Source organism: Prenolepis imparis, unplaced genomic scaffold (genome assembly GCF_030444845.1).
Source record: "Prenolepis imparis isolate NDT839.2.m4 unplaced genomic scaffold, iyPreImpa1.0 SCAF_14, whole genome shotgun sequence".
NCBI lineage: Eukaryota > Metazoa > Arthropoda > Insecta > Hymenoptera > Formicidae > Prenolepis > Prenolepis imparis.
The window spans coordinates 7,893,506-7,907,014 of NW_028141172.1; the positions used below are offsets into that span (position 1 = coordinate 7,893,506).

At 34.4% G+C, this 13,509-nt stretch overlaps 2 protein-coding genes across 4 annotated transcripts; both read right to left on the reverse strand.

Annotated features, from left to right (window-relative positions):
- Positions 1-2,136: 2,136 nt before the first annotated feature.
- Positions 2,137-5,994, reverse strand: LOC145945614 (uncharacterized). The gene is made up of 5 exons (XM_083054671.1): positions 5,962-5,994; positions 5,744-5,874; positions 2,723-3,824; positions 2,402-2,647; positions 2,137-2,196 (listed from the first exon to the last, which is right to left on the reverse strand). The coding sequence occupies exons 1-5, from the start codon at positions 5,992-5,994 to the stop codon at positions 2,137-2,139; spliced, it is 1,572 nt and encodes a 523-aa protein (XP_082910797.1).
- A 460-nt stretch (positions 5,995-6,454) lies between these two features.
- On the reverse strand, positions 6,455-13,295 carry LOC145945466 (uncharacterized). Of its 3 annotated transcripts, none has more exons than XR_014426859.1 (3): positions 11,985-13,295; positions 10,687-11,855; positions 6,455-6,469 (listed from the first exon to the last, which is right to left on the reverse strand). XR_014426859.1 is itself a non-coding variant. In XM_083054506.1 (2 exons), the coding sequence occupies exons 1-2, from the start codon at positions 12,162-12,164 to the stop codon at positions 11,682-11,684; spliced, it is 354 nt and encodes a 117-aa protein (XP_082910632.1). In that variant the 5' UTR covers positions 12,165-13,295; the 3' UTR covers positions 10,508-11,681. The 3 variants fall into 3 exon arrangements, 1 of the variants encoding a protein (XP_082910632.1); XR_014426860.1 differs by lacking the exon at positions 6,455-6,469 and having other exon boundaries at positions 10,508-10,977; positions 11,071-11,855; XM_083054506.1 differs by lacking the exon at positions 6,455-6,469 and having other exon boundaries at positions 10,508-11,855.
- Between the last annotated feature and the right edge of the window lie 214 nt (positions 13,296-13,509).

A 13,509-nucleotide genomic window follows, 5' to 3' on the forward strand; every position in this document is an offset into this window, starting at 1 on the left:
TTCTTCCTTTCCGTATCCTTCCTCTTCCATCATCCTCTTCCTTATTTTTGCCCATTTTCCTTCCCTTCCTGCTCCCCAATCTCTCTCCTTCTCCTCCAGACATTAAATTTATATAATATATTATTGATATAATATATTAAATTTATATATAATAATATAAATTTTTTTTAATTATAAGTTTTATTTATTTATTATAAATTTTTATTGCGCAAGAACAATAGTTTTTCAAAAGTTATGTCTGATAAACGATTTCTGCGAGGGACATAAATTTGTTGCCCAGAACTAAAGAGCCGTTCTACCGGCGCTGATGACGGTAATGAAGTGTTATATTTGAAAAACTTTGGAAATCTTTTTAACATTGGGATAAGAATTGAGGGAATTCAATTCTTTTGATTTTGATTCTAAATATGACAATGCTTCAATATTACTACTAATATCTGGCTGTATCAAATTAGAAACTCCTTTTTTTTAAATCTATATCACGAAAAAAGTCTTCATCTCCGCTACTACTAGAAGTCGATTTATTATCAAAAACTATATTTTGAGAATGCAAGTTTTCAATTTCTTTTAAGAAAAGATCTTTACACATTTCCATATAATGTTCCGGCACCCAATTTAATTTAAATCTTGGCAAACAGAGAGCAGATAAGATGAACTGCTTACAGGGCTGGATTAAACATGTTTGGGGCCCCCGGCTATCTCTTGTAATGAGGCCCCTTAGTACCATGTCCAATAATACTGGCTATTTGGCTTTATTAAATATTGGGTTTCTCTTGGTCAGAAATCGTATTCCTAAGCTCCATTACCACGTCAAGGTGGAGACCCGTCAATGGAGTTTTTTCTTCTTGTTTTTTTTGTGTTTTTATAGTTTTTATGTTTTTTTATTGTATAGTTTTTATGATTTTTATTATTTTTTTTTATTATTTTTTTGAGATTTTTGTTTTTTTTTTACTTTTTAATGAACAATAAAAAATTTTTATTTGTCTTTCTTTTAATATATATCTAGTGTTAATATTAGTATATATATATATATATATATATATATATAATTTTCAAATAAATCACATTAATGTACCAAACGTCTTCTTAACTTTTTATTCGCGAAATCTTGAATAACATCATTGAAATTTAATGTTTTAAAAAACTCGTTTTCAATGCTAATAATACTCAAATTGTTCAATCTTCCTTCTGTCATTGTATTTCTTAAAACATTCTTAATTAATTTCAATTTTGAAAATGATCTCTCCCCTGTAGCATTACTGATCATCATACAGAGATGAATGCGCAATGCTATTTCTACATTTGGAAAAGCTTCAAAGAGGTGATTTTCATATAAATAGTAATACAAACTTTTTAAATTTAATTTTTGTATTGAGGCATTTTCAGATTTTTCTTCATTAAGATCTGCTTCTTGATCACTGTCACTTTCTCTATTGGTAGTTCTTTCCGATTCACTCATTTCTTCCTCCTGCTTTTTTATTTTTTCCTGACCTTCTATATCTTTTGTCCCATCTTTAAATTCCTCCTTCTCTGTAGAAAATTTTTCTTTTTGCAATAAGTGTGAATTAATTTTTAATTCATTTTTCAAATATGCTCTTAAATGAAAACATTCTGATATCAATTCTGTTTCATTTACGTCCTTATTGTAAATAGAAGCAAAATGTGTACATGAATTTGTCAACGTTTGTTCATTTATATCAGTCAAAATTTCCAAAAATCCAAATATTTCAAAAATGTTTTCATAAGCTTTAGAGCGTTTAGTCAAATTATTTAAAAGTGTGTCAATAATAGGCAAGAAAGTTTCAATTTTAAATTTTTCACTTCCTTCTAGAATCACATCTGGATCTGGTGTATCTGTATTATCGAAATAAGTCAAACGAGTACTACGTTTTTTGATGCGTTTGTTAATATCTTTGTAAACAGAATTTGGCGCAATCTCATTTGCACGCTTTTCGTACCAATCAAATTTATTTCTCTTTTCGCTAATATATAACGTTAAAGATTTCAACATTTTGACAGCAACAGACAAAGTCAACGTTGTTTTCTGTAACATCTTATTCGTTTTATTAAGTCTCATTAATACATCGTTCCAAAAAATAGTTAGAAAAACCGTTTCCAATCTTTCCATATTTTTCTTCAAACCAGTAGCTCGGGTTTTAGTTTCTTCGGATTCATTTTCAGCAGTAATGAGTGTTTCTAAAGCTGTTTTGATAGGTTTATATCCATTATTTAATGCGAAAACAGCATCAGCACGAGCTGACCAGCGCGTATTAGACAAATTTTTAACTACTTTTTGTCTTGGACCTAAAGTAGCTAATGCTCTTATTAATACAGCCCATCGGTGCGTTGACGCAGAAAAGAAAGTATATAGGTTTTGAACGAAATCAAAATATTTACAAACTTCTTCTGTTGATTCTGCGGCCTGAACGCCAACAAGATTTAGAGAATGTGCACTACAGGGAATAAAAAATGCTAAAGAATTAATGTCATTAATTCTGGCCTGCAATCCATTATATCGTCCAGCCATATTTGCGGCATTATCATACGACTGGCCTCGGCAATTTGAAATGGATATATCATTTTCATTTAGAAACTTGATGACAACTTCACACAGATTCTCTGCGTCGTGCCCATAAATCGGTATAAACTTTAAGAATCGTTCAACTGATTTACCGTTTTTACAATATCGGATAATGAAAGTCAACTGATCTACATGACTTACATCAGGCGTTGAATCTATTGAAATAGAATAATATTTCGCTTGTCGTATCTCGGCTATAATTCCCATAAATACTTTTTTCCCCATAATCTCGATTAATTCTTCACATATTGTTGAGGAAAGAAAAGAAGTTTTTCCTCGTCCACTATTTCCAAACTTTTTTATATGTTCGCGCAAAAATGGATCAAATTCGCTTATTAGTTCTAACATTCCTAAGTAATTACCATTTCTGTTAGAACCGAAAATTTCATTGCTACCTCTAAAAGGCAAACCTCTTGATGCTAGAAATTTTATTACAGCAACTATTCTTCGAAATACTTCGATCCAGTAATTACGTTCTTCGTTAAGTTGAAGTTGTAGTTCAGTATCTATTCTTCCGACTACTTTTGTGCGCCTGATATAAGTATATAAATTTTTTCTATGCTCAGAGCTATTTTCATGATCTGAAATGGATTTTAATCCATGTTTCCAATCATTAAAGCCAGTTGTAAATGAAGTATCCGACTCATTGAACAATTTACAAGGAAAGCAAAAAATTTTGCCTTGAGACGGCGAATATAAAACCCACTCGCGTTTAACCTTTTCTCCATTTTGAAGTTCCCGGTAAAAATAGGAATTTTGTAATTTTCTGGGTCGATTGATTTTTTTGTTTCCTTCAATACTTTCATAGTTTCGAACTGACGCCTTATAATCCGCATGTATATCGAAATTTTGGCATTTTGTAAATCCATTTTTAATCCAGTATTCCTGTAATGCGTTTCGACTTCCTCGAAAAAGCTCCCATAAAGCTGGATCTGAACTTGGTTCATTTAATTGACTATCAGAAATATGAGGAATAGCACTTTGTCCATTATCATTTATCCGATCATCAGTATAATTTGATTCAATATAGTTGGGAGTATTAGATGTAGATGGACCGATTTCCAAAACGTGTGGTTCCAATGGTGGATCTGTACTCTGTTCTTTAGATCCGTTGTCATTGTCAGAATAAGAAATGACAGTTTCAGTATTATCATTTTGATCGACAGGTAAAATGGAAGAAGAATTAGACACAGATGAATCTAAATTAACAGACAGAGTAGTGACATCTGTACTATTTTCAGTGCTAGTATTTGTTGTTTGAAAATACGAATTTATATTTTTCAGATTTTTAATGAATAATTCTTCTTTTTTAACTTTTTTCCTTTTTTGAGCTCCACTTTCAAAATTTCGTTTCATTTTGCTATAAATGTGCCGTAAAAAATAGCAAAAGACAAGGAAATAGAAAGACACAAAGCAACAAAAAAGACACTAATTAATTTCCTGGCTTCTCTTTTTTTAGTATTTCTTATTACAAGCGTTTGAAATAAATTACTTTATTCTCAATCAAAACTTAGAAGTTTCATTAACCCTGAGCGCTAAAAAACTAAATTATCTCTTAGAAAATATACGAAGCTGTTCCTTGATCTAGAGTTACATTTCTCTAGCGAGCGCAAGAAGTAGTAGCGGACAAATGGAGCCTATTGCCGACTTGTCGAATAGAGTCGAAGCGCCGCGCGCCGCTGCCGCCGCTATCAGCTATCAGTGATTTCGGATTTCGGGACGCTACGCTAGCTGCCTGCTGCCGGAGCGCGTGGTGGGGGCGCATACAAGAAATGAAAATCGTAGCTCGGTGCTCGGCGGCTCGGCGCTCGGCGACTCGGCGGCGCTCGGCGGCTCGACGGCTCGACGGCTTGACGGCTCGACGCTGTCGGCATCGTCGGCGCATCACTGAGCGTCAAGCACCGAGCGCTACGAGAATTTTCACAAATTAAAAAAAAGTTTTCATTTGCTAATTTGCTGTTAAATGGTTTTTTTTTCTTTTTTTTTGGAAAATATTTCAACAAACTTGAGGCCCCCCTAATTGCGAGGCCCCCGGCAAAAGCCGGGTTGGCCATTACGTTAATCCGGCCCTGACTGCTTATTTTCAAACGAGTTAAAATCATAAATGTTTTTAAATCGTTTATCTAAGGCAAGTACTATTCCAGATACTAGTGGTTTACAATATGATAAATGCGTGAATTTTATAAGCTTTTCTTTTAAAACAATAATCGTAGGTGCTATCAAATCTAAAAAAGTCATTTTTTCTCCTTGTAATATATCAAGACTTGTTGCTAAAGGAGACATAATTGTAATTCTTCTAAGAATTCAATTTCATTTGGTCTCTCTCAACTTTTGGATTTTTAATTTTTCAAAAAGAATGTTAAGTTTCATTTTATAAGCAAGAATCTTTTTAATAGCGTCATACTGAGAATTCCAACGCGTAATAATAGGTATTGGAAATTTACAATTACATTCTTTAAAACAAATATCAGATGCTACTGTACTGCGACTAAGTATATTCCAAAAAGCACTTAATTTAGCAAAAGTTGAGCGATATATTTTTTTTAAAGAAGTGTTTTTAGGATCTTCTAAAATTTTTTTGCAATCTGTTGTAGCGATAAGGTTTAATGTGTGAGAACAGCATGTTAATTGTGGGGGTAATATAATTTCATTTCCCAGTTCATCCGTAAAATGCTTATTTTCATGTACAGTAGTATCAGTATTTGTAATAATGTTTCTACATTCAGTAACTTCAATGTCTGAATCGGATTCATCTATAGTATCAAAAGTATTTTCATTTGATTCTATTATAAATTGATTTTCAGAATTTTCAAATTTGGTAACACCAAAGCATCTAAACACTTTGCCAAAATTTGTGGCATTGTCGGTTATTACATGAGTAACTTTAGAGACATCTAAATTAAAATCAATCATTATGTTATGCATAATCAATGCAATATTTTTATAAGTATGATTGTAAAGTATTCTTCTACAAGCTAACATATAAGATTGTCTTTCATATGTATCTAAGATAAAGTGAACTGTCATACCTAAGTAACTTTTATTACGACATGACCAAATGTCAGTAGTTAGGCAAATATAGGTTTGCTTTTCTAGTAATTCTTTTAGTTTTAACCTTATTGTTTGATAAGAATTATTAATCTCAGTACATAAAAAGCATGCCTTCCAGGCAGAAATTTTTCCGGCTCATTAGTAGATAGTAATCCATAAATTAAATTTCTAAATGATGGTTTCTCCACAGTATTTAGAGGACGCATTTCTTCAATTAAATAAGTTAAAATTAAATCGTGAGCCTGCAAAGATAAAAATAATGTATCTTTCTATCTACAAAATATCGATGTTAAAAATAATTTCTTTTTAAATATATTAAACATATTTACCTGCTTCACTGTAATGGGCAATTTGTTTTGCATCATTGGTACAATATTTCGTTGTTTATCTGCCTAAACTTTTTTTTGTCATCCAATCTTTTCAGCTTAATTTTTTCATATAACTGCGGATGTAATCTCTAAAAAAAGAAAACAGCAAAATAAAAAAATTATAAAATTTTTTAAATTTAAAGTAGATATGTCAATGCACAAATAAAAAGAAAAAATACAAAAATATTTTATAATTGAAACACAAATATGCAACTCACATTATAATGACTAACAAAGTTTCCTGTAGAAGTTCGTGAGCCACTTATGGTTTTAGGACAGTTTTGACACTGTGATATTATTTTCTGGTCTGTAGAGTTTGCTGTCACCTTAAAATACTCTCCTTTTAATATAAATGGCAAATTGGACAAGGTTGAAGAAAAATCTTCATTTATTATGTTTATGTTGACATTCTCATCGACTTCCATAGAAGTTGAGGTTAAAGTTGCTTCTGTTTGCAGCATGTCTTGAGCTTTAAGAAAACAATTGTTTATTTAAATCTAAATGTTAACTATATTAATATGATACTATATTAATTATATTAATATCGATTGAATTCATAAATTTGTACGAACAAGAGATGAGTATATAATAAAAGTTCAATAATCTATTCATGGCTCACTTTTTAAAATACTAAGATGGGGTAATATTGGCAATACAAGCCTATGCGCGGTCGTTAGGGCGCTCAATAAAAACTAATAAGACACATTTAATTATGTCAGTATATATTAATTTAAAACATTTTTTTATAAAATGTTTTTTCTCTTACAAAAGCGTACGTTTTGGTCCCTTTTTTTGAGCCATCTTCAGCGCATTGAAAATAATAAAAGAAAATAAAATTAGAAGTAATTTTAACGGTAGCGCTTAATAAAATTGGAGTTCGCCGTCATTACCGCAATTCGCATGATTACAGCGGTTTATACTTAATTCGATATCGGAATGCAATGTCGTTTGACGTTGAGATTGATCGATGACAGTATGATGTTCTTGTAAAATAACAATTTCGGAATGTACCACTCCAAAGTTGGTCGGTCATGAAGTAGTGTCAAAATTTGTTGTGACGGTCTCCATAATGAGAGCTGGTAATTAAAGTTTCAAAGCTTATGTTGAGGAGGGAGAGTCATCATGTCAGACTTCATAAATAAGTTACTTACAGTCGGCATGTGTACGAGTAAATCTGATCTTCGCAATCGTCAAGACATCTCACTATTTCAGATGTATTAATAGTAAAAACTTTGTTGGAATTAAAGGCAGACACAATCAGTCCGATCATATACAATAAATTGAAATGTCCTCGTTAACGATAAACAAATACGGACTGTAGTTAGGTATGAGATGTCAATATGTGTATACAAGTAGAGGATGCGCACAAAAATAAGCGGTAATAAATTAAAATTAAATTAAAACTTAAAACCGACGCAAGGGCGCGATATTCAAATCTTCTGTAGTTTGTCAATGACTGTAACGTAATTGTCCGGTAATAACTCTGTGTCCGTTTGTAAGTTAAGACCATCTTTCTGTCTTTTAATGAAGACCATTTCTGAGATCTCACGTTTTTTATAATATGGTTCAACGTCTAACAAGTAACACTATTAACCTTCAGTTTCCGCCATTTGGATGCGTCATATTGAATTTTTCATCCGCCACCTCTAGATTGATATAACTGTTGCCAAAATCGTAATCATGTATCTAATAAACTTCGCAAGTGGCGTTAAATAAAGTTTTTGAAACTTCTGCGATTTTGTCCATTTTGTATTTGCCATTCTGAATCTCGTTAAACTAATGTCAAAATCGTCATTAGCGATCTCAAAAACACGCAGACAATGGGAAGGTCTACCCAGCCAGTGAAGGCAAGATAGTGGTACTATACCCGACCAGTGAAGGCAAGATAGTGGTACTATATCCGACCTTAAAACGCCTTGTTAGCCAAAATAAAAAAACACGTGTTTAATGTTTTTCGATGTACTACGTGTGTGCAAAGTTTCAAGAATATCGGCGAATGGCACTTGAGTAGTGTTACTTGTTAGACGTTGAACCATATTATAAAAAACGTGAGATCTCAGAAATGGTCTTCATTAAAAGACAGAAAGATGGTCTTAACTTACAAACGGACACAGAGTTATTACCGGACAATTACGTTACAGTCATTGACAAACTACAGAAGATTTGAATATCGCGCCCTTGCGCCGGTTTTAAGTTTTAATTTAATTTTAATTTATTACCGCTTATTTTTGTGCGCGTCCTCTACTTGTATACACATATTGACATCTCATACCTAACTACAGTCCGTATTTGTTTATCGTTAACGAGGACATTTCAATTTATTGTATATGATCGGACTGATTGTATCTGCCTTTAATTCCAACAAAGTTTTTGCTGTTAATACACACATCTGAAATAGTGAGATGTCTTGACGATTGCGAAGATCAGATTTACTCGTACACATGCCGACTGTAAGTAACTTATTTATGAAGTCTGACATGATGACTCTCCCTCCTCAACATAAGCTTTGAAACTTTAATTACCAGCTCTCATTATGGAGACCGTCACAACAAATTTTGACACTACTTCATGACCGACCAACTTTGGAGTGGTACATTCCGAAATTGTTATTTTACAAGAATATCATACTGTCATCGATCAATCTCAACGTCAAACGACATTGCATTCCGATATCGAATTAAGTATAAACCGCTCTAATCATACGACTGCGAATTGCGGTAATGACGGCGAACTCCAATTTTATTAACCGCTACCGTTAAAATTACTTCTAATTTTATTTCTTTTATTATTTTCAATGCGCTGAAGATGGCCCAAAAAAGGGACCGAAATGTACGCTTTTGTAAGAGAAAAAACATTTTATAAAAAAATGTTTTAAATTAATATATACTGACATAATTAAATATGTCTTAGTTTTTATTGAGCGCCCTAACGACCGCGCATAGGCTTGTATTGCCAATATTACCCCATCTTAGAGTATATAATGTTTTAGATGAACCTAAGAACGAGCAATAAAATATAGCAATATTAATAAGAAAATATACAAAAATACTAAAAGAATTAAAATAACTTAAAAACAATATTATACAATACTAAAAGAATATATACAGGGTGATTCAAAACAACCTGATGTCCTTGAAATGTCATATTCATGAACGAATTCTGAGACGATTTTTCCTTTTGCAAAATTTTGTCCGAAGCTTAGTTTTTGAGTTATAATTGAAAAAAGTTAGCGAATTACGAGTCCGATACAACGGGCAGGCAGGGACGGCGCAACGCGTCGCGAGACTAATATAGCCTTACACTTCCCTAGACAGTCAATATTATTGACACAATATTTGATATTAATTTTCTGAAGTTTATTGAATTATTATTGCAGTTTCTAAACAATATTTTACAATATTATTCATTATCTAGGAGAGCTATAACGTAACGCTTGAGACTAAAATATTCAAATGCGAATTTTACATTAAGTGGAAAATAAATTAGAAATAGACGAATGAAAAACGAAGTAGTAATCGTAATTTGATTAAATATTCTTATCTTTAAAAAAATGGACGCATTTGTATTACGTGATGAACGATCTGCATAAAGGAATAAAAATGCGTCGATTTTCTTAAAGATAAGAATATTTAATCAAATTACGATTACTACTTCGTTTTTCATTCGTCTATTTCTAGTTTATTTGCTACTTAATGTAAAACTCGCGTTTGAATATTTTAGTCTAAAGCGTTACGTTATAGCTCTCTTAGATGATAAATAATATTGTAAAATATCGTAAAATATTGTTTAGAAACTGCAATAATAATTCAATAAACTTCAAAAAATCAATATCAAATATTTTGTGTCAATAATAATAATTGACTGTCTAGGGAAGTGTGAGGCCATATTAGTCTCGCGACGCGTTGCGCCGTCCTTGCCTGTCCGTTGTATCGGACTCGTAATTCGCTAACTTTTTTCAATTATAACTTAAAAACTAAGCTTCGGACAAAATTTTGCAAAAGGAAAAATCGTCTCAGAATACGTTCAAGAATATGACATTTCAAGGACATCAGGTTGTTTTGAATCACCCTGTATTTACCTTGCGACTTCTGTACATATTTTTCCATTTTCCGTTATTTATTATTTACACTGTACTACACTCATAAAGCATAAAGCATTGTCTACTGCGCCATCCGTATTTAAATAGTGTACTAAACTAAATGTGATTAGCAAAAATGAAGGAGATAGAACAACGTGAAGAGAAAGAGTGAGAGAGAGAGACAGCCAATCTTTCTCTCTCTTTTTTCACAGCGTCGAATAAAGGGTGATAGAGATTGGCCGTCTTCACGTCCTATTCCTCTCATTTTTGACGACACTTTTATATACGGATTTTTGTGCTATGGCCCTAAACTAAATTATCTGAACGTTATCCCAGATAATTTAGTAAAGATAACACTTTTTTTTATCTAAGATGAAGATATAGATAATACATATTTTTATTATCTATATAAAGATAAGATAACGCCAAAATTTCATCTAGATGATCATCTATATAATTTTATCTAGATAACAGCAAACACTGGTTCTAGGTGATTTCAATGCCCACCATCGGGTATGGGGTTGCGATAATACTGACAAAGAGGGTGAGACTCTCCTCGCCTCGGCTTTGGGTGCTTCTTTCACCTGCATAAATGATGGGTCACCCACCTTTCTTACCCGACCTTCCCAGGCCAATTCTTCGATCAATTTTGCCTTTGTATCGTCGTCTGTGGTTGACTTGTGTGAGTGGACTGTTTTGGGGGATACCTTTTTTAGTGACCACTTTCCAACTCAAAAATTGCTGACGCGCAGTTTGTTGCGAACCTTGGCTCTTCTCTGAGTCCCTTTCGTGAGACTATTGCTCATCCTTCACCCGTTGCAGAGATATGATAAGTTCACGGAGTATCTGCTTGACCAATTTCCTTCCACAAAAACTGGGAGACGTCCTTTGAATGGAACCTATGCTCGGAAAAACAGAACCTCTCAACCTGCTTCTTGGTGGAATGATATCTGCCAAGAAGCGGTTTACAACAAATGTAAATTACTTTCTACCTTTAATTTGTTGTCAATGGCGATATTTCTGATACTTTTCTTTTCTGCAAGAGTGTCCCTCAGGGATCTATCTTGAGCCCTCTCTTTTTCAATGTGTATCTTGCTCGATGCGGCTCTGCACTTCGGAGCGACTGCTCTACCGTTTAATTTGCCGACGATGTCGTGCTCTTCGCGAGATCTCCGGGTCTGGAGATCTCGCTTTTATCGCTTGAAGCGTTCAGCAGCAAAATTATCGAATTTTTTGACCTCCAAGGGTCTTTCGGTCTCTCCGGCGAAGTTGGCCTTGATGATTTTTACTAGGAAAAGAATTATATAATCACTCGTCCTTTTCTATCGTTATAAACAACTCCTATATTAAAGCGATCTCCTCATATAAATTCCTGGGGGTAATCCTAGACTTAAAATTAAGAGATCATCTCCACTCAAAGTATTTGATCAATAAGTGTGGTAAATTAAATAATGTTCTGAAATTTTTTAGAGGAGTCTGGTGGGGTTCTCACTCGTCTACGCTTGCTTTGTATCTTCAAGGCCATGATACGCGGCTCAATTGATTATGCCTCATTTCTTTTCCCCTTCAATAGCGTCAGTTCATCGGAGGCGTTGAAGCGCACTCAGCAGAGAGCTTTGAGATACTGTGTCGGACTTGGCAGTTTACTCCAGTCAACGTTGTCTACGCAGAGACGGGAGTCAGTCCCATCTCCATCAGATCTGAGTTCCTCGCCAGAAGATTTGTCGTCAAGTCCCTCGCGCTGAGGTTTAATGTTCTTATAGACAAGTTGTATGACCTGCATGCGTCGATTATTAATGCTGGTCAATTGCTTCATTTCCCGAAGAGATTTCCTTTATATGATGTTTTTGATTTTGCAATTGGATTTAAACATAAAATAGCTTTTTTCTCTAAAATACCCCTTTACCTCTTTTCCTTTGAGACCACTTCTTTTATTCCTAATACGGAGATTACTCCTCCCTCTGTGGTGGAGGAAATTTCCCAGGCTCCTTTCGCGCAGCTCGTCTTTCAGGACTACTTCTCCGGCATCATTAGGGGCAGGGACATCTTTTTCATGGATGCGTCCAAGGGTGAACTTTACCCACATCTTGGTGTCGCTTATTTCTCTTCTACCCTATCGGTCCAGAAGAGGTATAAGCTTAATATTAGTTTCTCGATTTTTTCGGGGGAATGCATTGCCATAATTTGTCTTGGACTTCATCCTTGAGAGAAATGTCAAAAATGTCTCTATCTTTACGGATTCTCGCAGTGTCATTGAGACTATCTCTAATTCTAAAATTGATAGAGATCTCAATTACTTAATTTTAGTCCTGAAGAACAAGCTGAGGTCTGCCTCCCTTCAAAGGATCGATGTCATATTGGCATCCCCGCCCACAGAGATATCCTTGGAAATGAGACGGCGGATTTTCATGCTAAAGAGGTTGCCCGTTGTAGTGAACTCTCTGACTATCTCCCTCCTCACACTGATTTCTACACAATTATTAGAGAAAGATGTCTTGAAAGAACTGCGAGATCCTTGCCCGAGGCGGGAGTGGGGGTAGACAATATTCCAATTTGTATCCAGCCTTTTCCTCTCGCCCCTGGTTTGGAGGGCTTGGTCTCGAGCGGTTTGAAATTGTAACAATCTGTCGAATCCGCTCTAACCACTATAATTTAAATTTCAGCTTTCATAGATGTGGTATCGTGGATTCTCCTCGTTGTGATTGTGGTGCATCCTGTCAAGATATCGACCACGTCCTTTGGTCCTGCCCTCTCTTGGGTTCTCATCGCCGTCAACTTGTGGACTCTCTCCGTCACCTACTGGATTCGGCTCCGCCTTATAAAGTGTTCTTTCTCTTTAAAACTCCTCAGCAACAAAAAATCCTCATGCCTATTATCTTCTTTTTAAAAAAGTGTAACATCTATGTCTGACATCTTTAACTTTTGACATCTATGTCTGATACCTTTGACTTTTGACTGACACCCTTTGACTCCTCAGCAACAAAAAATCCTCATGCCTATTATCTTCTTTTTAAAAAAGTGTAACATCTATGTCTGACATCTTTAACTTTTGACATCTATGTCTGACACCCTTTGACTTTTGACGCTTTGACTATGTTCAAAACGATAGCACGCGCAGTACAAATCTCATTTGAAAGCAATGTAGTTTCGAGTGTGGTAATAAGTATTGTCGTTCGAGACAAACAAAAAACACAGCGATCGTCTCCAAAATACTAAGAATTACCTCCGTCACCAACAGTGAGAATCTCGAAGGTAAAGGAACCTTCGAGAAAAACGAAGAAATAAAGCCTCCGAACGCATGAGGCGCGCGGTAGATCGCTACCGAGTTCGAACGCGATTACTTCGTTCGCTATCGCTGTAGATTCGCGCCCTTTATTTCGAGATCGCACTTGAAATAAAGTTTCATTTATCGGGTTTTCGTATGATTATAA